The 20,727-nt window shown below is 41.8% G+C and overlaps 1 protein-coding gene across 2 annotated transcripts in view; it reads left to right on the top strand.

Annotated features, from left to right (window-relative positions):
- Positions 1-20,727, top strand: part of afg1lb (AFG1 like ATPase b) — a 30,192-nt gene that overhangs the window by 1,287 nt on the left and 8,178 nt on the right. Inside the window, exons 3-7 of one of the 2 annotated variants that reach the window (XM_086264281.1) lie at positions 4,736-4,799; positions 4,895-4,996; positions 5,250-5,377; positions 8,900-8,999; positions 14,490-14,548. In XM_086264281.1, coding sequence (XP_086120407.1) covers positions 4,736-4,799; positions 4,895-4,996; positions 5,250-5,377; positions 8,900-8,999; positions 14,490-14,548 — 453 coding nt within the window. The remainder of the gene's footprint in view (positions 1-4,735; positions 4,800-4,894; positions 4,997-5,249; positions 5,378-8,899; positions 9,000-14,489; positions 14,549-20,727) is intronic. The other variant, XM_086264283.1, reaches the window with a different exon arrangement.

Raw genomic sequence — 20,727 nt, 5'->3', positions numbered from 1 at the left:
TGCTTTCATGTTGTTTACACGAAATTCTGAACCTACCATTGAAATGTTGCAATAAGAATTAAGACTCATCAGACCAGGAAACATTTTTCTAATCTTCTATTGTCCAGTCTTGGTCAACACATGCGAATTATAGCTTCCGTTTTCTGTTCTGAGCAGACAGGAATGGCACTTGATGTGGTCTTAGCTGCTTCAAGGTTGGACACGTTGTGTGTCTAGAGACGCTCTTCTACATACCTTGGTTGTAACACATGGTTAAGTGTATGACACTGGTAAATGTCATCTTCTTCTTTCTTCATTTGATTGAGAGATACGTTTTTTTTTTGTAGTTTTGCTTCTGTACACCTCAACCAAAGAGAGCTTGCGTAGTTTTGAAAACAAATATTTAGGTAAAATAAGATGAACTTGAATGAAAATAATGAGACAATGAGAAAAGTATTTTGGCATTGACATAAATGGTTCTCTGTAGAACTGAGTCACTTGTGATGACATAAATGCTAATAGAAGTAGGAGGATTAATCGCGAAGTGTGATGGGCTATACTCTCTGTTCAGATTCAGGCAAATGCTGCAAAACTTGATCGGTCAGCGCTTCACAGTGCAAACAGATAATGACCCAAAAGCATCCTGCAAAAGCAGTCCAAGTTTCTCCAGGCAAGGAAATGCAATACTCTTCAATGACCAAGTCACTCATCTGATCTCAACCAGCTTTTTTCAGTTACTGCAGACAAAACTGAATGTAGACAGACTCGAGGTCGCTGCAGTAAAGGCCCTAGCAGATCATCTCAGGGAGGAAACGCAGCATTTGGTGATGTTCATGGGTTTTAGACTTCAGGCATTGATGCAAAAGATTTTCATCACGTTATTTTGTCTAATTAATCTTGAACCTCTAAAAAGGGTACTATGTATAAAAAAAATAGTTGTAATTAACTTTGCATTAACTGTTTTTGGAATTTAAAGCTAAAAATCTGCACTTCAATCACATTTCGATTGTTTGATTTGAAATACACACACACACACACACACACACACAGACACACAGTGGCGGTGTAAAAACAATTCTGTCTTTCAGTCACAAAATATTTTATCTCAGTTACCTTGTATTTATCAACTGGTTAAACTACGGGCATATCATACTGGCATAAAGGCCTGGATGACCTCTAATTCCCTACCTCTGAATTCAGACAAAAAAAGGTCACAGTACTCAGACCTAAAAAATCTTAGAAAAACAGTGTCTCACTAGAAATTCATTTTAGATATTTCACTTTTACATGGCATTACCTTGGAAAATATCTAGCACTGCTTTCTTTCTTCTGCACAATGTCCTCAAAATTAGAAACATCCTGTCTCAGAGCAACACAGATTCCTCACTTGTAGGCTGGACTACTATAATTCATTAATATCAGGTTGTTCTAAAAGTTTCCCAAAAAGCCTTCAGTTGATCCAAAGTGCTCCAGTGAGAGTACAAACAAGAGCGAGAAAGAGAGAGCATATTTCTCCTATACTGGCTTCTTTTCACTAGCTGCCTGTTAAAGCCTGAATTAAATTTAAAATCCTTCTCTCTGCTGATGGTTGCCCCTCCATAAACCTGGTTTTGCTAGAGATTTCTTCCTGTTAAAAGGGAGTTTTCCTTCTCACTATCACTGTTCTTGTTTATAAAGGGTCATGTGACTGTTGAGATTTTTCTTTGTTTTAAACATTGTAGGGTTTTTACATTACAGTGTAAAATGCCCTGAAGCAACTGTTGTTGTCAATTGGTGCTATATAAATAAATCAAATTTATTGTAATTGAATGTAAAAAGTTAAAAAAAAAATGCATTGTTCATTTAACTGTAATAATATATTTTATTGTACTCATGAAATATGATATTTGTTTTTATGAAAAGGTGCATCATCAAACCCTTGATTAATTTTAAACAACCTCATGTCGACATTTTTGAGCACCAGAGTTAAACGTAAGAACAACAGACTTCACTAGAGGTCTAATCACTGTGGCCTAAAGCAACTAGCGACTCAGTGTTTCACTGTATTTTAAACAAGTTTCATTTTCTGCGAAGAGACGGATGAGCCATGCGGACAAACATTTAAAACACTCTAAACTCGAGGTTCACTTTGAAGTTTTTTCCAGCGCTTTCAACCACATCTCACACAGTCTTCATCATCAGGGAAGGTAGTTTGTTACACTATTAAAATATACCTGCTCAGTAGCTGTTATAAAAAAATTTATAACAGCTACTGACAATTGAACAAACTCCATTCACCGATGAAGACCATGCAATACTGTTGAAAGCCTCGGGGAAAAAAAGCTAATGAGACAGTCTTGAAGGGTATTTATACTCCTTTTCAGGGTCAAGACCAGTGTTATTTCTTCAAAATATTCCTACATAATAAATAAAAATTACAAAAACTGAAAGCATCGGATTTGCATCGTTTGGATTAGGATGCATTACGCTGGACATTATTTGGGGAACAGTTTAGGATTCATAAGGCAGCATAGATATGTCTGGATCCGGATTGTCGTTGGATTAAAAAGCACCACTGATATCTAACATATGGACGGACTTCACAGAGTCGACTTCCCTGTTCTCCTGTTGTATCATCGATGGTGGCCGTGGAGCTCAGGTCAAAGGGAGGGTAGGGGTCTGGGAAGTTTATTGTGCATGTGAGTTTTGGAACGGCATAATGCAGGGGGGCTGTTGTTGTTTTTAGGTCAGGGGAGCTGACTGTCTACTATTTGGTGGTGGGAGTTTTTTTGTTGGTTGGCTGGCACAGACACACAGAGTTAGGCACAGATTTTGGAAGGCAGCAGGGAGGACCTCCCGCTGGGCCCGTCCCGGCACCCCTCTCACTCTCTCACCGTCCCCGGGCAGTAATGAGGGGATCCCCATTGTCTCAGCCATTCTTGTCCTTTTTGCTTTTGATTTGGGACTCTGACAAATACTTTGGTGGTAGGCTATCAACACCACCACCACCAACCACCCTCACACCCACCCCTCTCCTTTTGCACCTTACTTCTTGCTCTGTCTGTCACACACACACACACACACACACACACACACACACACACACACACACACACACACACACACACACACACACACACACACTGACTGACTGGAGTACTTATGCAATTATTCCAGTTTGAATCAGGTCATACCACTGTCCTTTTGGTGTCTGTTCTCTCTGTGAAAGTGCCGCCATTGTCCTCACTAACTGATCAAGTCTGTGAGGAGAGTACACTTGACTTAATATTGACCCAATGTGGCGTGGTTTTGTGGATGGTTGGCTGACAATGGGCCATTGTTCAGTGGGATCCACCCTCTTCAAGACAGACCTGCATCATGGAGTCCTCCTGCACATGGTAGGCCTCCAGCAGGACAGTTGTGTGAGTTAAACTTGACTCGGGCTCTGACGATCTTAGCCGACCATGCCTCTGCAAGTCATTTTTGGCAGTGGTCAAAAGAAGTTCTTCCTAAAGCCAAAATGACCATGTCCTGCATGTGAACTTTCCACTCATGTGCCAGTCTATATCCTGCAGCATGAGGTGAGACGAGGCCACAGAGCTCAGTTAGACAGAGTGGCTGAGGGACGGTCTTGTCCTTCGCCACTCTGCCGTAGCAGAATGGTTTCCAGCCACTGACAATTACCCCGCCATGCTACAGGGCAGCTTGGGAAGTCAGGGAGAAGTCACACACTGTTATGCCAGAGCAAACAGGAAAGGCTTGTTGCTCTTCCAGTACTTCACATCCAGCCCAGGACAGGCAGTGGATGGAGGGGTGGGTAAAAAGTAGAGAGGGGTGGAGCGGGAATAGACAGAGAGAGAGAGAGAGAGAGGTTGGATAGCAAGCTTGTTTTTTAATTTGGATTTCAAACTGCCATTGTCCACATTTTACCAGAGTCAAGTGCCCCTTGTGCATGGACACTGAGTTCGGTGGACACCGAGTACCATCCTCTAACTAAATTAAATTTAAAGAGACCAGTACTTTTTTTGTTTAGTGACTGATTAATTCCAAAGCTATTTGGTGTTGCCCGGTTACAGAGATGGACGATCCTGAACAACAGAGGTTTTTTTAAAGGCGATAAAAAGATCCATAATTTGGCCACCCATAGATATTCTTCACATTGTTATTACAGATGATTAAGCTGACGGCACATTCGTTCACATGGCTTGGGTCCTTTTTGGCTTTACTCGATATTCTCAGCTTCCACACAGAAGATTTTTATTTTTTTTTTTTGAAGCAAGGATCTTTTGATAATAGGAGGCAGGCAGCACAATGACTTCCAGCAGCACCTCAATGCAACAGTACCGTATCACAATTAGCAGCGCTAAACAGGCTGCACAGACAAGTCCACTCCATCTCGTATGGAGCCTCATCCAGTCCTCTCCGTTTTGTCTGACAAATCCCTCCATTGTTCCTCTGATGATGCTTTTCTTTCGTGGGAACCCTGGCTTGTCTTGTTGATTAGATCCCCTTTGTCTTCCTCCCCTGCAGTGGGCTAGTCTGGAGATTGTGAAACCTCACACTGTAGTGGTGGCTTAATGCCTTAGCATACTTTGTTTATTAGATGATGTTTCAGACATTTATTGGAATCAATATGAAGAAGTTTATTTAAGTCATTAGCTATAGAGTGGAAATAATCACTGTGAATAAATTTCAGCGATTATGTTAGTTGAGATTCATGTAAAAAAAGCAAAAAAACGCACTACAATCATCTTAATTTTAATATTTTGTCCCAAAGGAGAAACCCATTCCACCACCACCAGCACCACCACCCAAAGGCTTCTATATATATGGAGATGTTGGTGAGCTTGGATACAGAAAAAGCTCCTATCATTATACAAACTAACATCTCTGTGGTTATCATAATAACTTTGGTTTGGTTTTCCCACCTTTTCAGGCACAGGGAAGACCATGCTTATGGATCTGTTTTACTCCCATGTGAAGAACAGTCGCAAAAAGCGAGTCCACTTCAACGGCTTCATGTTGGACATCCACAAAAGTTAGTAGCATCCTCCCATTCCTCGGCTCTAACAGCCCAATGTTTCCTTGCATGACTTTGTAGAAGTTTTCCGACTCCCCGTGCACCGGAGATCCTATATTTATCCCTCTATTTGTCCTGAAGCCGTCCTGCTAATTGTCTACCATTATGCACACAGGTGAAATTACTGCTTTATTCAGCACTGTCAGTGGGTTTGGGTTGCCGTCGCAGGTGTGCTTTAAGATGTGCCTGACGTTTGTGTGCTGCTTTAAAGGGATCCATCGGAGGAAACAAAGCCTGCCAAAACGGAGGTTAGGGAAAATGTTCACCTATGACCCCATATCACCGGTTGCCATGGAGATCAGCAGTGAGACCTGCCTCTTGTGTTTTGACGAGTTTCAGGTGAGCAACCATGTCACAGGCACTGTTGTAAAGCGGAACATTACACAATGAGAATTTTAAATACTGTTACGTGTTTTGATATTTGTAACTATTGCACTTATATACTGACTAAAGCTGCTCCCTTATTCGCGAACGAGCACCACAGCGGATGGCTCAGTATGTCTGATGTGGATATATTTTTGTCCTGGATGCCTCGCCAGTGATTTGTGCCTCCTCCTGGTGTCGAACTAGGGGTTTTCACACATTAATTGAAAGCCATGTGCTTTATATATTCACTGATAAATATAGTGCTAGTTAAATTTTCTATATTTTTGCCATGCTATTGTTTACATGTGCTATTAATATAAAACGGGGATACGTGTCTGTCAAGTCAGGCTGGATGTTTCATAAATAATATCTGCGTGCTTTTTCCTAGTTTTAAAAGAGGTCACAAAGAGAAAAGAAATAACTGGGAGTTTATGAAGTTTTCAAGTTTTATTCCCTAATATTTCACATTGTTTAGAGTGAATCTGACTAGTTGGCTTTTACCAAAGTGTTGCTTTATTGTACAACAACCCAACTGAATGCTGGGGTCAGCAGAAACTCACAAATCAGACATCTTAAAATCTTTAAAGAATAAAACAAAGCGATAAACTGCTGTTTATTTCCTGCAGTTGGCAGCAATTGGCAGCAATTGCTTCAAGGTTGACCTCTATTTCTGTCAAGATAAGGAACTAGAAAAAACTTGTTCAACGTTGCATTCTCTGTATTTTAAGTTCAGAGTTCTCCTGTGAACAACTGCGTGCTTCTAATCCAAATAAAAAACAGGACTGGGGACACCTAGTGGCCTCTTTTAAATATAGCACAATTGCAAAATGACTTCCAGTTGTATTTTCTCTCTTTAGTGTGTTTAGTTATAGTTTACTAGGACAGATAAAGGTACATTGTTTAATCTCACAATAGTTTGCTCTCAAACCATTACAGCCACACTGTACACAACTAAAGGACCCCCTTGAGTCATTAGTGATGCACAAAGTTCTCACCATTAGAGGTGAGAACCACTACTGAGGCTGTCTACTCTCTGTGAGATTGTTAGTCATTCACTGTAGTGAAGAAAAACACGTGTTTCTGCATTCATCAATAGCCAGCCAAACACATCTGTTAGCAGCACAATGTTGCTCCTTTTACTGATATCATTACAGTTAATGCCAGCAGGTCAGAGGTCACAGAAGGTGCAGTTGCTCCCTCTAATCACTCTCCGTGCATCTGCGTGGATCAAGAGCCGCTCCTTTCATCTGGCCGTCTTTCACATTTTAAACCGCGGCGCTGTTTGTGCATTCTCATTGATTTGTTTTGTTTGCTGTCGCCAGCTTTGCTGTTTTCGCTTGTCGACTGTTGCTACCGGTGAATGGCGGGGGAAACAAGTAGACATGTGCGCGTTGTTTGTGATGCATAAATAAGAGGTTGGGAGAGTTGGGGGTTTGGGGTGTGGGGGGTGCGAGGGGCTATACCAATCAGCATCCTCCACCACTCAGCCATGCAAATGAAGCTCTGGGTATCAGTCGCACTCTCCTGCTTCCTTAAGTGAGTGGAGCTAGAAAGCGACTAGCGGCGGCGGGTCAGATGGATCTTATCCTCTTAAATGCTAATGACATTTTTCCATTCTCTTCATTAGCGCCATGCCATTATCAGTAATTTGTAGCCCCCCCCCCCCCAGCTCTCCTCCCCTCCTTCCTTTTGCGACCCCTACCCGGCTCCTCTAATGAATACTCGCCATTGAGAGGTCCAAGATGGAAAGATGGGTAGAGAGTGAGAAAGAACGTGAAAGAGTGAGAAAAAAACGCTCGAGCATCATTGTCTCAGGGCCTCAGTCACTGTGTAGCCTCTGTGAAATTGCTCATAGGTTGTGTACATAAAGAGGTGTAACATCAAAAGAGGTTTAATTTGGCACCCGTGTGCCTCGCTGTAAACTGACAGCCGCTTGAGTAATTGGATGCTCATTTAAATATCGGCAATGGCTGACAGAGATTGCACCATTATTTTTTTGTGCTCCACAAGTGCTACATCAGTCCCCCTCCACCTTTCTCATCCTGTGGGTACCCATTCTCTTTCCCTCTTCCCCTAGTCATTCAGCAATCAATATTGCCCCTCATACTATGCCCGTGTGGAGGGCACATGAATAAACAAATCCATGTTGTATAAAAGGTCATTTTTAAATGATTCTTTTGAAATGAAAATAAAATCCTGTGGTCGCAGGAAATGGGGGCCCCTTCAGAGAGACACTGAGCCTTGGCTTTCTGTTGATTCTCATTACACGCACACACAGTCACACACACACGCTAATTTGATGCCCTTAGCCACCTCTCCTTAGCAAAATCAAGGCTTTAACACAAATGTTAATCAAGTATTGGCAAGGGCAGTGGGGCTAATATGCAAAAAGCAGAAGACTCTCCAGAGTCTGAAAGGAAGCATATGCTGTGGGTATGGCCATCAGAAGTGCCTGTTATATACAGGAAAGTAGGTAAGAGGGAATAAGAGGAGAGGGCGGGACAGATGCATGACTGCAAAGTCTTTCTTTTATTCAAGACATTTTCTTTTAGGGTTTTTAAACAAGAAAAGTACTTTAAGGGTCAAGAATTTGGCATTACAGTGAGGCGGTTTTCTCACAATGGATTTCTGTTTGTGCATTTTTACATCTTCTTGGGAGGAAACATTGTCATTTAACAGGATATAAATTACTGTTGACATGAGACCGACAACTTTAAGTTACCAGAGAGGTTGGAAATCCTTTGTGCCCAACTTTCATCGGTCGAGCATCACGTTAAATAAATGTCGCTTTGACAACCGCCAATCACAGGGTAACATTTCTCCCTTTTATAGGTGTTCAAAAGAACAACATAGGTTCGAGAGAGAGACGCAGACGAGAGAATAAGAACAGAAGTGAGAGCACTGGATTAGTAATAGAAAGGTCAGAGCTCTTCATTTAACAGCTAGCGACTCATAAACGTCCTTGCTTCAGTGTTGTCATCGACCTTTGTTCATTGTGGACTCAACAGCAGACAGTTGAATTGGATTTATGTATTGTCACACCGTATAGCCTTGTGTCTAGTACATACAACACACATGCACTTTAATATGCCTTTATGTGGACATGCTTTGATAGAAGCTTTGTCTGCCGTCATGACCCCAGTCCTGCCTCGCATTGCTTTGTTTTTATTATTCTTTCATTCCTCTTGTTTTTCGGCTTCGTTGATTAGCTCAGGTCTTTTTCTTCGCCTCAGCTACTCCACTCAACGGAAGGCCAGTTCTTGACCATTTGCAGTAAATTTAAGTGCCTGAGTGTGTGTTTGCATCCATGTGTATACACGTAAGTTTGGCAATGACCACACAAAAAGGACTGAATGAGCACACCTGAATGACACTGATCAACATGGAGTGATGATGGCATGTTGTGACCTCAAACACACTCGTGCACACACACAGGTGTGGCAAGAAAGGAATAATATGAGATGCTCCTCGACTTCTCTGGCTCTCTTCAATCAGGTGGCGGACATTGCCGACGCCATGATCCTGAAGCAGCTGTTTGAGACGCTGTTTAAAACTGGAGTGGTGGTGGTGGCTACCTCCAACAGACCCCCTGATGGTATGACCAGCAAACATTTTATGCACGTTTTAGCTATTCCTTATTAATTATATTGTTGTAGTCTGTAGCAATAATAATATATCTTGTGCATGTCTTCCCATTCTACTTCTTTTCTTAAAATTTTATTTAAAGCAATGAGTTAAAAACCAAGAGAGTCAGCTGTAATTTTAGCGTCTCAGCAGAAAACACTGTCAACACCAAGATAGATGGTTGCGACTACAAATTGTCAGTAATATAGATATTGAAGTGGGAGATAATAATGAAATCTCAAAATAGAAGAAAATTGATGTCTTTCATTGCAGCTTCCAAACATGTAGTTTCAAGCTTTGTCATCTTCATGAGTCTGAAAACTGTTAATTTGGGGAAATTTAGCTCCATTTATAATCTGACAGTGCCAGTGAAAAGCTAATATACACTCAACTGATATTTCATTAGGTAAACCACTCTAGCACTGGGTTGGACACCCTTTTCCTTTCAGGGCTGTTTTAATTCTTTGTGGCACAGATTCACCACGTTAACATGATTGCATCATGCAGTTGATGCAGATTTATCAGCTGCACATCTGTGATGCAACTCTATTGGTGCTCTATTGGACTGAGATCTGATGACTGTGGAGGCCATTTGAATACAATAACCTTAATTTATTGTCCAAGAAAACAGTTTGAGATGATCTGCGGTTTGTGATATGGCGCATTAACCTGCTGGAATCAGCCATGAGAAGATGATACACTGCGTTCATAAAGAGATGGACGTGATTAGCAACAAGATTCAGACAGGCTGTAGCAGTAAAGTTATGCTGAGCTGATACAAAGCTAATATCCCCCACACCATTACATCACCAGCAGCAGCCTAAACTATTGATAAAGCACCGGATGGAGCCATTTCATCTTGTTTACTATTGAAATGTTGCGGCAGAAATTGAGACTCAGACCAATTTTGGTGAGTCTGTGCAAATTCAAGCTTCAGTTTCCTGTATACCCTACCTACTTCAAGGTTTGATATGATGTACATTCAGAGATGCCCTTCTGCATACCTTGGTTGTAACAACAGGTTTTGCTATTAGTTCTGCTCTTCTCTGATCTCCGACATTAACAAGACATTTTGAACTGCAGAAATGGTGCTCACTCTGTTTCACTCTGTGCAGGCAAACCATCAGAAAATCAGCAGTTCCTGAAATATTCACCATACGAAACTCAAAATCACTTTCCTTCCCCTTTCTGATGCATCTAATGTTTGAACTTCAGCAGGTCGATTAGACTCTATATGCCTCTATACGCCTGAGTTTCTTCCCTGTGATTGAATAATTAACAAATCTGCATTAACAAAAGGTTGAATAGGTGTACCTAAAGTTGCCAGTGAGGGTACTTACAACCATAGATTACTTTATTTTGACCACAATTGTCTTCAAAATACTTTTCTCCTGCAAGAATTGAACCAGCTGCGTCCTGTTTACGGCAATTGACCAAAAAAACACCTCACCTCTCCCGCCTAGACATGACGCCATCTTTTAACAGGCTTTGATGTTGCATTTACTGCCCGCAGAGCAAGGATGGAGAAGGAATTAGCAAGTGATCAACGTGGAGATAAATGCATGATGTGCTATCTAAGGTCTTCATCGTCTTTGGGTACATGTAATGTCGATGTCTCAAAGCCTTGAGTGGGTACGGAGTGAATGGCAACAAGGTGGCTCTCATAGACAAAGATGCGCGTCTCTGATATTTACTAGCTATTAAGAACAAAGCCCCAAACCAGGGAAACTTGATAGAGAGGCTACTTGGTATTAATTACATGGTTAATGGAACTCTAAAAGCCACAGGAGACAACTAGACATGAAAGGCATGCATTTTCTGTGTTTATTGATGTGGAGATGCTAGTATCAAAAAGCCCTAGACATGCTTGGAGGGGGAATTCAGAGATAGGTTTGTGCTAGAACGTTCAGTGTTTTGTTGTTTGATGGGGGTTTAATGCAGCTGAAGAGGGATGGAGGGATAAATGGTGTCTTTTTTTTTTTTTTAGATTGGGGGGCATTATAGTTGATAGCATGCAGTTTACATTAGCCCATTTAATTCCACTGATCGCAAATGTTTTTAATTATTAGGCTCTATTGAATTATGTATTAATCCAGTTCCAGTAAAGTGTGCAGTGGCACATGTCTCCTCACTCATTAGCAGTGCTGCTCTGGCCTTGTAAATGGTAAATGGCCTGTATTTTTATAGCGCTTTACTAGTTCCTAAGGACCCCAAAGCGCTTTACACATCCAGTCATCCACCCATTCACACACCGGTGATGGCAAGCTACATTGTAGCCACAGCCGCCCTGGGGCGCACTGACAGAGGCGAGGCTGCCGAACCCTCTGACCACCACCAGTAGGCAACGGGTGAAGTGTCTTGCCCAAGGACACAACGACTGAGACTGTCCAAGGTGGGGCTCGAACCGGCAACCTTCCAATTACAAGGCGAACTCCCAACTCTTGAGCCACGATCGCCTTGTCACCTGCCGACGCACTACTTTGTTTCCTGTTCTGTGTTGACTGGGCTGACACTGTTGAGTCTACATACGCTAGCTTAGCAGTAGCTTAACTCACTAGACTTCAGCAACTTGAAGTAACAGCAAATGCAACTCAGTGCCTCTTATTATGTTACACTTATAGTGTGTACAAAGCTAGCAATAGAACACCAGAAAAACAAATGATCTATTCCCATATACAAGTGTAAAGTATATGGGAATTCACTTTACACTTGACAAAGGGCATTAAATATGGAGCTTCAGGAGTGAAGGCGCGCATATGATGCTAGGAATAGGGTGAGATGGAGGCAGGGGATCCGCTATAGAGATCGAAAGAAGAAGAAGATTACAAAAATGGACTAATGGTTTTAGGTTCCATATTTTGAAGCCTCAGTGTTTGCATTTTGGCCGTAGTCATTTTAAGTTTCTGTTTGTTTGTTCGGGTCAGTGCTGAGAAACAGACTAACAAAGCACATCATAGAATTCAGGTCCCAAAGTCAAACAAACACTGCAGCGTGACTGAGAGTTTCAAAACTGTCTAAATTCCTTCATCTTTAATAAAATGATCAGCTGCTCCTTTACCAGGTGTAACAACTAAGTTTAGCATCCAGGCATCCATGAAAACAGAATTTATTAAATTCAACAGAGTTAGAGGTTAGCAGGAAGTTAGCGCACTAGTTTTCACCTAAACATACATAGCATGTTCTGACTGAGAGATTTCTAAAAAATGTAAACGTACAGCTCTGCTATCTCTTCCAACATAAATGAAGACAGAAAACTAAACAGCAGTGACTTTTGTAGGGATACTGAAGTTGGACTAGCTGGTATATAATGATGTGCTACTAATCCCTAGCAACACAGCTATGATAGCATACCATAAACACAGTGGCTGGAGGATGAACGCTAACTTTTTTCCACTTGATAAAAGTTAACGTGAGGGTTCCCGATGGTTAGGGACAAATGCAATCGCATGGCAGGATGCTGTAAATGGACCAAACTTCAGTCAGGAGAACAACTGAGATATTCCATCCACAATACGAGGTTAGTCATTAATATGCTGCAACAACATGGGAATAGAGCAGCTGCCAGAGAATTCAACATTAATGAATCAATGATACGGAAGGGAAGGAAGCAAGAAGAATGAGTTGAGTAAAGTTTGACTTATCTGTCTGTTTTGTGTCACTTAATGCACCTTATAATCCGGTGCACCTTATGTATGAAAACAGACCCGTTCATCAACAGTACACCTCATAATCTGGCGTCTTATAGTCCAAAAAATATGGCATTTATTTTTTAAAAGTCAAGCCAAACTTTTAGAAGGGTTGTGTGAAAAATTAAGAACATCTGTACTGTTTCTACAGGAATTAGGGTAGGGTAACTAGCGGCCAGGTGCTACTAATCAAATGTAGTTGATTAACTGATCATCAGTGTGAGCATCTGCCAAAGTGAGCGTCTGCCAGAGTTTTGGCAGTTTGCTAGTATGGAGCATTCAGGTGTGTGTTAATACAGTGCAGAAAGAAAGATATCAGCAGTGATCTTAAAGAAGCAATTGCTGTTGCTGCCCTTTACTGTGGGAAGAATTATAAAGCCATTTCCAAACAATTTGAAGTTTATTATTCTACACTAAGGAAGATTCTTCAAACTGCGCATACCTCAGAAAAACTGCAAGCTCCATATCTCAGACTCTACAGGTTAGCATGTTAAATGTTGAAGTCCAGGAGAGTACAGTTAGAAAAAAACTGAACAAGTATGACTTGTTTGGAAGGGTTACCTGAAGAAAAGAGCATGGCAGCACAGCTTTTGTTTCCAGAGTTGCACAAACCACAAGACTTCTAGAAAAAGTCCTTTGGAGAGACTTGACCATAGTGGAAATGCTTGACCATATTGCACAGCACATTTTATGAAGTCCAAACACAACATACCAGCACAAACACCTCATAACAACTGTCAAGCACGGCAGGAGAAGGGTGTTTTGCAGCCACATGATCTGGGAACAGTCATGAACTCTTCTGTATACCAAAGTATTTTAGAGTCACATGTGAGAAATGTGTTTCCGTAACAAGAAATGATCTCAAGCACAGCAGCAAATCTAAAACAGATTGATTATTTTCTAATTTTCAGCCAATGTGTTTCAAAGGCCCAGTCGAAGTCCACATCTCAACCTGATTTAAATGCTGTGGTTGGACCTTAAGAGAGCTGTACATAAACAAATGCCCCCCCAAAACGTAACAATTACTAACACAATTACTGCAGTGAATGTTTAGTTTTTCACACACTGCTTCTGCATCGTGGGTTAGTTTTTGTTAAGTAAATAATGACATGTGTAATACATCACGAGTTTTATGTATTTACCTCATTTTAGGACATTCTACAAGGACTAGATTTGCACCAATAAAGGAAGAAAAATGTACGTCCCAAAACACTGAACTCTCTTTCATAAACCTTTGGCATATTCCAGTCTCACAGGGCACAGTCCATTACAGTATAGAAGTTATTAAGCAAAGGTTATTTTTGTGTCAGGTCCTACTGTAGTAAGCTTAAGTCCAAACATCAACAACGGCCACTTGTTTGCATTTGCAGCTGGAGAGAGCTTGAGCCTCGCTGTGTGTGTGTCTTTGTCCCTGTTTGTGTGTGAATCCCTATCTGTTTTATCTGTCTATCAGGGATGCTACTTCAGATGTAATTTGTTCCAGCCGAGCTAATTGAAACCTCTATTCAGCGAGCTGCTGTGGACATTGTCCGTGCTGAAAAGGCGACAGTCCTTTCTCTGGCCACCATTGTTTGGGAATGTAATGAATTTTATGTTGCTGCCGCTGCCGGTAGAGAAATCCATTTTTCTCCCCTGGTCCCAGTCCTTTTGTCGTGCCTCCCCACCCATCCTTCAGTTCATCAATAGCCACTTTATCTGCCAATCTGTGGCGAGGGGATGACATTATTAGAAGGCTAAACAGCAGCTCTAATACAGGCCCTCCCTTCCTCTTTCAGATCTGTACAAAAACGGACTTCAGAGGGACACCTTCCTACCTTTCATCGATGTGCTGAAGGTAGAGACAAAGTCATCCCTCTCTCTTGTCTTTCTAATTTATTCAGTTGTTTATCTCGCGCGCGCGCACGGACACACACTTGCATGTATGCCTCTGTGTCCGTCTTTTTGCAAGTTGCTCTTAGTGGTTTGATGTTTTCTGCTTCATGGATGCTTCACACAGTGTCACAAAGCTGTCTTTGATCATACCAGGGCACACTGAAAGACTCACAGAGAGAGAAAGGCAGAGAGAGATGGAAAAGAGTGTGAGTGGGTACAGGTAATGTGAGTGGGAGATGGGTGGACTAGCTGTGACTGACCCAGGCTGCTTGCATTTCAAAAGTAGAGGGGGGTGGTGGGCGGGGGGTGGAGCGGAGAACAGGAGCGATGTGACGGTTAGCATTTCTAGCGAAAAATCTACTTTGCAATTTAAGCAGGTAGCACCATTATCCTGCCTGCATCCCAGATGATCATTGATGTGTTTGGAGTGATCGTGATCATAAATAATTGCATATTAATTTGTTGTCATGCATTTTGCAACAGAGGAGGGCAGCATTCTTGCGCCTTTTATTGGTATTTTGTCTGAATAGTAAAGGCAAGCGTTGACACTGCTGCAATTTTTTTGGGCAAGATAGCAAGTGAAAGTAAGCAGCTTAGCGTTATTAAGAATTTAAAACTGAGAACCCCTCCTCTGACACTAAACGTACCGGATAAACTCATAATTGAACAATATGAAGTCCTGTAAGTATGAGGCACCTGAGCTGTGCAACCTTCCAGTTTCATATAATCACATTGATGCAAACCACTTGCACTGCCATCGTTTCGTTATGTAGGACGGCCAATAATTAATAATAAGTTCTAATTTACCAAAACTAAGAGTTTCCTTAATGCCCCAGGTTGACCACGCTGACTTTATTAGGGATTCCCTATAGAATATCTTGTTATATATTATGACCTTTAGTTTGAAAGCAGACATTTTTTACACACACACAGTCACATAAGCAGTGCTCGGCTAAGGTCTGGCTCAGGCACACTCCTGGTATAAAGTAGTAGATAAATGCTCTCTTGTGAGTGCGCTGAAAATCGCCACTCATACTGCTACTTGAATTTTGTGGCTTTTTGAATGAAATTGTTGTTAAATTCTCATTATTATTCGGCATGCCTCATTTACTTTTAATAGGAACTTTTACACAGGATTATACATATACAATAGTAAACGCCTTATTATTGACTTTTGGTTTATTTTTGAAAACAAATGCATTCGTTTTTGTTCATACTATGATGGGGATTTTGTTAAAGAAATACAATACATGATATAGAACATAGTCACTCAGATTAATTTAGGCTTGGTTATTTATGAAATGACTTAACATGGCATTGCCTCTGAATATATTCAGGTATCACAGTATTTTTAACCCTAAAACTCCGATTTAGCTCTGATATAATAAATAATCTGTTGCATTACAAATGCTAAAGTGAATATGTGTGCAAAATACAGGCAATCTAACCTGACCAGAGTTATCAAACCACTGTAACATTAAACACACGCACATTTGAAGTCAAACCCACTAAAAGTTGCATAGAGTCTTGGACTCACCCTGCACCCCACCTGCTAACCCAGCAGCAGCAGCACCCTTGCCCTCTCTAATCCACCCTCATCAAGGTCCTGAATGCCTGCTGTCCCTCTCTGCCCCGTACTGGCTCCTCTCTTTCAGGATACCATGTTTTCCTTTGTGAGGCTATCTGGTTGGAGGGTTTGGGGGTGTTTTTTAGGTGGGGTGCTATGGATTCTCTATAGTGATCTGTCCTGTAAAGTTAAAGCTTGCTAACTAGCTGACCCTTAATAGATTGAATGAATGCTCGCAGGGAGCAGCCGCTGACTCGGCGCAGATCGCCTCCGCATGTGCATGCCAGCGTGTGTTTCTATGGTGAGTGCAGGAGAGAAAAGAGGGTGTTAACATACAAAAATAGCCTCTGACCTCCTCCCCTCATCACCTGAGCCGGAGTGGTAAGGGTTAATCCGCCACTTTTGTCCGCCTCGGATGATGTCTTTATCTAACTGTTGACTTCTGATTAGTTGGGTCACCTTTCCTTCTGCAGCTCCCGATCTTCCACAATCATCCAGTTTTATATTTAAAAAATGATTTAATGACTTGCAACGCACGGGCTACATACAACTTCATTTAATCCAGAAGACGCTGTTTATTTTTTTATTGTTCATCATTTAGTTTGTTTGCTATTTTTCATCCACACAGTCGTTTGTAATTTCTCGTCCTTTGTAGCATCTCTGTAGACTCCATTTATGAGTCTATTCAGTTGTTCCGGCGTCTTTTTCTTTGCAGCCGCTGCAAAGCTCGTAGTTTCGTGAAATACAGGGTTTGGTTTTTTTTTCTTTCTTTTTTTTAATGGATGCTGCCAGTATTGTAACGAAGACACTCTTTCTCTCTCTGGCAAACTGTCCTCGCTCTCCACTCCACTTTTCATTGCCCATCCTCTCTCTCCACCCCTCTATCCCCACTCTTTATTCTATCACTATCCTGTTCTGCTCGCTGGCTTTACTCACCCAAGGTCAGGTCTCTGTATTTTGGTAGCAGAATAGTGACTTTATTTTCCCTCCACTTGTTCGATTGCAGTTGCGCACAAAGCTGCCGAGGGGAGAAAAACATGACAACAACCCTGAGGCAACTTTGAGTATCTCTGAGTTTCTATCTGTTTTTAACCCTTCTTTTGATCCACTTTTCATCTCTTTTTTTTGTGTCACTGTCAATACTGGCTCTGTGCTGAGCAGTTGGTGATGAGAAAAAATGAAATATATAAATCAAAACAGAATGACAAAGAGAGAAAGGGAAAAACTGAAGAATGAGAGGGACGTGGTCCTCCACTGAAGACCTTGGTAAGAAGGACCGTGTGTGAAGAGCTGGAAGAGTTCAAATCAAATAGATTTTGATATTTGATGACAGTCATTGTCTTTTAAAATATTTAATGGCAGCATGCTTCGAGGGCAAAGCTCACTTCTTTCATATCAGTGTCTCTCGCTGTCTGTTCTGAAACCTGAACAAGGGGTGATAGGACAAATCGATTTCTTTTAAGCACAAAGAATCAGACCAGGATCCTAATTGTTACCTAAATTTTAATTATGGCAGTTACCTTGGTTCCGTTTGGGCAAATGATGTTTTCCTGTTTTCTATCAGAGTGTTCAGATGTCAGATGTGTAATAGTAAGCGTGTACAAATATAGAAATGTCTCTTAATTCGACTTTCATGGGGTGCGGTTTTGCCTTTGCTAGTCACAGTACAGACAACCAGGAAATCAGGGAAAACAGTAGAAGTCAAGCCACCCCGGAAGTGACATAAAGTCAAGCTCCTCTCCCAGTAGATCAGCTGATCTCAGTGGGAGCCCACATCATCTGGCAAACTGACTAAACTGACTAAAGTCACATGTGCAAACCATGTTCACCCTACCTATCTGAATCACTGTGACATCTTTATTCACTGATGCCTGCTCTGTCGTCTTCTTGCTGCTTTCAAAACCCACAGGAGGAGGTCCCAGAACAGAACTGTACCACCAAATATAAGTGACCACACATGGAAATAACAATTTTTGGCTACAGTGATCCTAACAGAAATTCTATTCTGAGACTAACTTTATGTATATTACTGACATCAATACCCTTTTGAATGTCAGATTTGAATTATTTGCATCCATTTTAATACACCAGATAATTAGTTATTCACTAATCAGTATCTTTATAGGCAGCAGACTAAGACAGAACACAATCTAACTCGAGACCGAGGTGCTGGGGAGAATTAACTTATATGTAAAAAAATTTTTTTACAAAGTCAGCGGTACAAAATCTCAGATGGATGGGGGTAGTACGGACAGGTTTTCACAGTGCACAGAACAAGAAAGATGAAGTCTCTTATTTAATTTTGCTGATTCCTTTTTAATTGTGCACATAAAGTCCTGCAGGTTTAAAAGACTGCAATGCTACATTGTTGAAGTCTTCTTGTAAAGGTCTTGCAGGTTTATACTATACAAGATGATCAGAGAGCAATTTTTGTAATAAACTGTGTGGAGCCCATGTTTTGCTCGCGTCTGTCACGATCAACAAATGGAGCCTCTGTTGGCCAGGTGCAGGTAGCACACACTGCCCGAGTTACCGTTTTGGTTCAGTCCTGGGCCAACGAAACTCGATGGGTTGAGAGCGGGGGGTCCGGTGGGGTCCTGGATCACAAAAGATGGGGCCTCCAACTCAAACGATGTTTCCCCAAGAGGAGCAGCCGAGGCAGGAGGAGGTTGTGAGAACGACCCTGCAGAACAATCCATCGCCGGCCCAAGGCAGTCACACTTTAAGGGAATAGATCATTAGGTGTAATTAGGGTGTTCACATTGTCACGTACCCCCCCAGACGGCCCAAGAATGAATAAAATCACCAGATACACCCCCAGCCGGCTCGCATGCGTGCACGCACACACACTAACTAAGCAGCTCCCCAGTTAGTGAAAACACTTTGATGTCAGAAGAGTCGTCCAGAACTTGCCAGCATAAAGGCACTGTTTTAAGCTCTCCCCCCCCCCCCCCCCCCCCCCCCCCCCCGCCACACACACACACACACACATCTCTCTCCCTCTCTCTCGACCCCTCTGTCCCTGCCACCTCCCACTTTTTTTTTTTTTTTTCCTGTCCCTCCACACAAGGCTGTAAGACACACACGGATGAATGAACGACAACCTTTCCCCTCCTCCCCTCACCCCCCTCCAACCCCCGTCTCTTTTTCAGCCTTCCCACCCTGCATTTCTTTGAGGCCTGGTCAATTCTCCAGGCCAAACAAAAAAAAAAAAAAAGCATCAAATGTTTTCTGCTGCTGGGTAATGAGGGAGTGGACCTCATCAGGGCCCAATAGTCAGCTATCCTTGGCTTTTGTTGCAGCTCAATGGCACCGCGCTCTTTGAAAAACTCAAAAGCAACTTTTTGAGGAGTAAAGGATAGAGAAAGATATGTCATGGAGGGAGCGGGCACAGAGGGGAGTGGTGGGAGCAGGGGGGTAAAAAAAAAAAAAAGCCACTCTGTTTTTATGCTAAACGGCTGTCCAGTGAGAGCAGTGGACAGCTTGGACAATGACATGATTGGAGCTACATGTGTTTGGATGACTTTCTTCCAAAGAGTCTCTGATTCTCATGTCTGTCATCTCTCTCTCTTGTGTCTGAGCCGGTGAATGCATCTGTGTGAGCAGGGGAACTCTTAATTTGCTGCTTTTCTTTGAATCAGCGAAACGTTTGCCAGGTTTTTACACCACTAGTTTAAAAAGCTAATATTGTTGCCTGATGGTAATAAACCTTAGGGCTGCACTTCTTTTCTTTTTATGGTTTAATCTGTCATGTGTCTTAATAATGATTAAAATAACAAAAACTGCAGATTGGAGTTTCCTTTAAGTTAATTAACAAGACAAAATCTAAAGAGGTGATTATTTAGAAAATAGAAAATACTACAAAATTCCATTAGAAAAACTTCAAAGTATTGCAAATGGATAAATTAATCAAATTGTGAGCCTTTAAAATTACTAAATAAAAAAAAATCTAAAGACTGCACACTTGTGACCAACAAATTTGTTACAACCTAAATATTTTCTCAACTTGCAGCACGAGCGCATTTTTATCATTTTTCCTTAAAATAAATGATCACCTCTTCTATCCGTCCACCTGACGAAAGAAAAAAAAAGCTGTTACTCCACTATTTGTACATCGCCATTCGCCGATTAAACTGAAGGGACTGTTTAAGACGAGATTTAAAAGTTGCAAAGTAGACTGACTACATTTGCGAGAGGAGGTTGTCGGTGGCGGCGTCGGGGTGCGGGGAGGCTGCAAAACCACAATGTGTAGGCGGATAAAAATCTTAGAGGAGTGAGAACTTGACAATCCCCTCAAGATGGATAATCAAGTAATGACCCGCGAGGCCTCAGCCTCATCTGATTATAAATAACCAATGGAATCATCATCACTGATTGTGTTTCCATTCCTCCTTCTTTTCCCCTCTCGTATTTGCACCTCGCTCCTCCGTCAAGGAACGCAACAACCGCCTTTACCGTTGGTACGTTAGAGACGAGGTTCATAAAGGGAGGGAGTTGAAGATGGCAGGAGAAAAGACAAACTGAGATACTAATGATGTGGCGGCAATAGTGACAAGTTTTTTTTTTCCTACTTT

This window comes from Aulonocara sp. 'chitande type north' Nkhata Bay, linkage group LG15 (genome assembly GCF_057382095.1).
Source record: "Aulonocara sp. 'chitande type north' Nkhata Bay isolate Kocher_YH1m ecotype deep benthic linkage group LG15, A_spYH_male_GT1.1, whole genome shotgun sequence".
Taxonomy (NCBI): Eukaryota; Metazoa; Chordata; class Actinopteri; order Cichliformes; family Cichlidae; genus Aulonocara; species Aulonocara sp. 'chitande type north' Nkhata Bay.
This window is presented reverse-complemented; position numbering and strand designations above follow the sequence as displayed.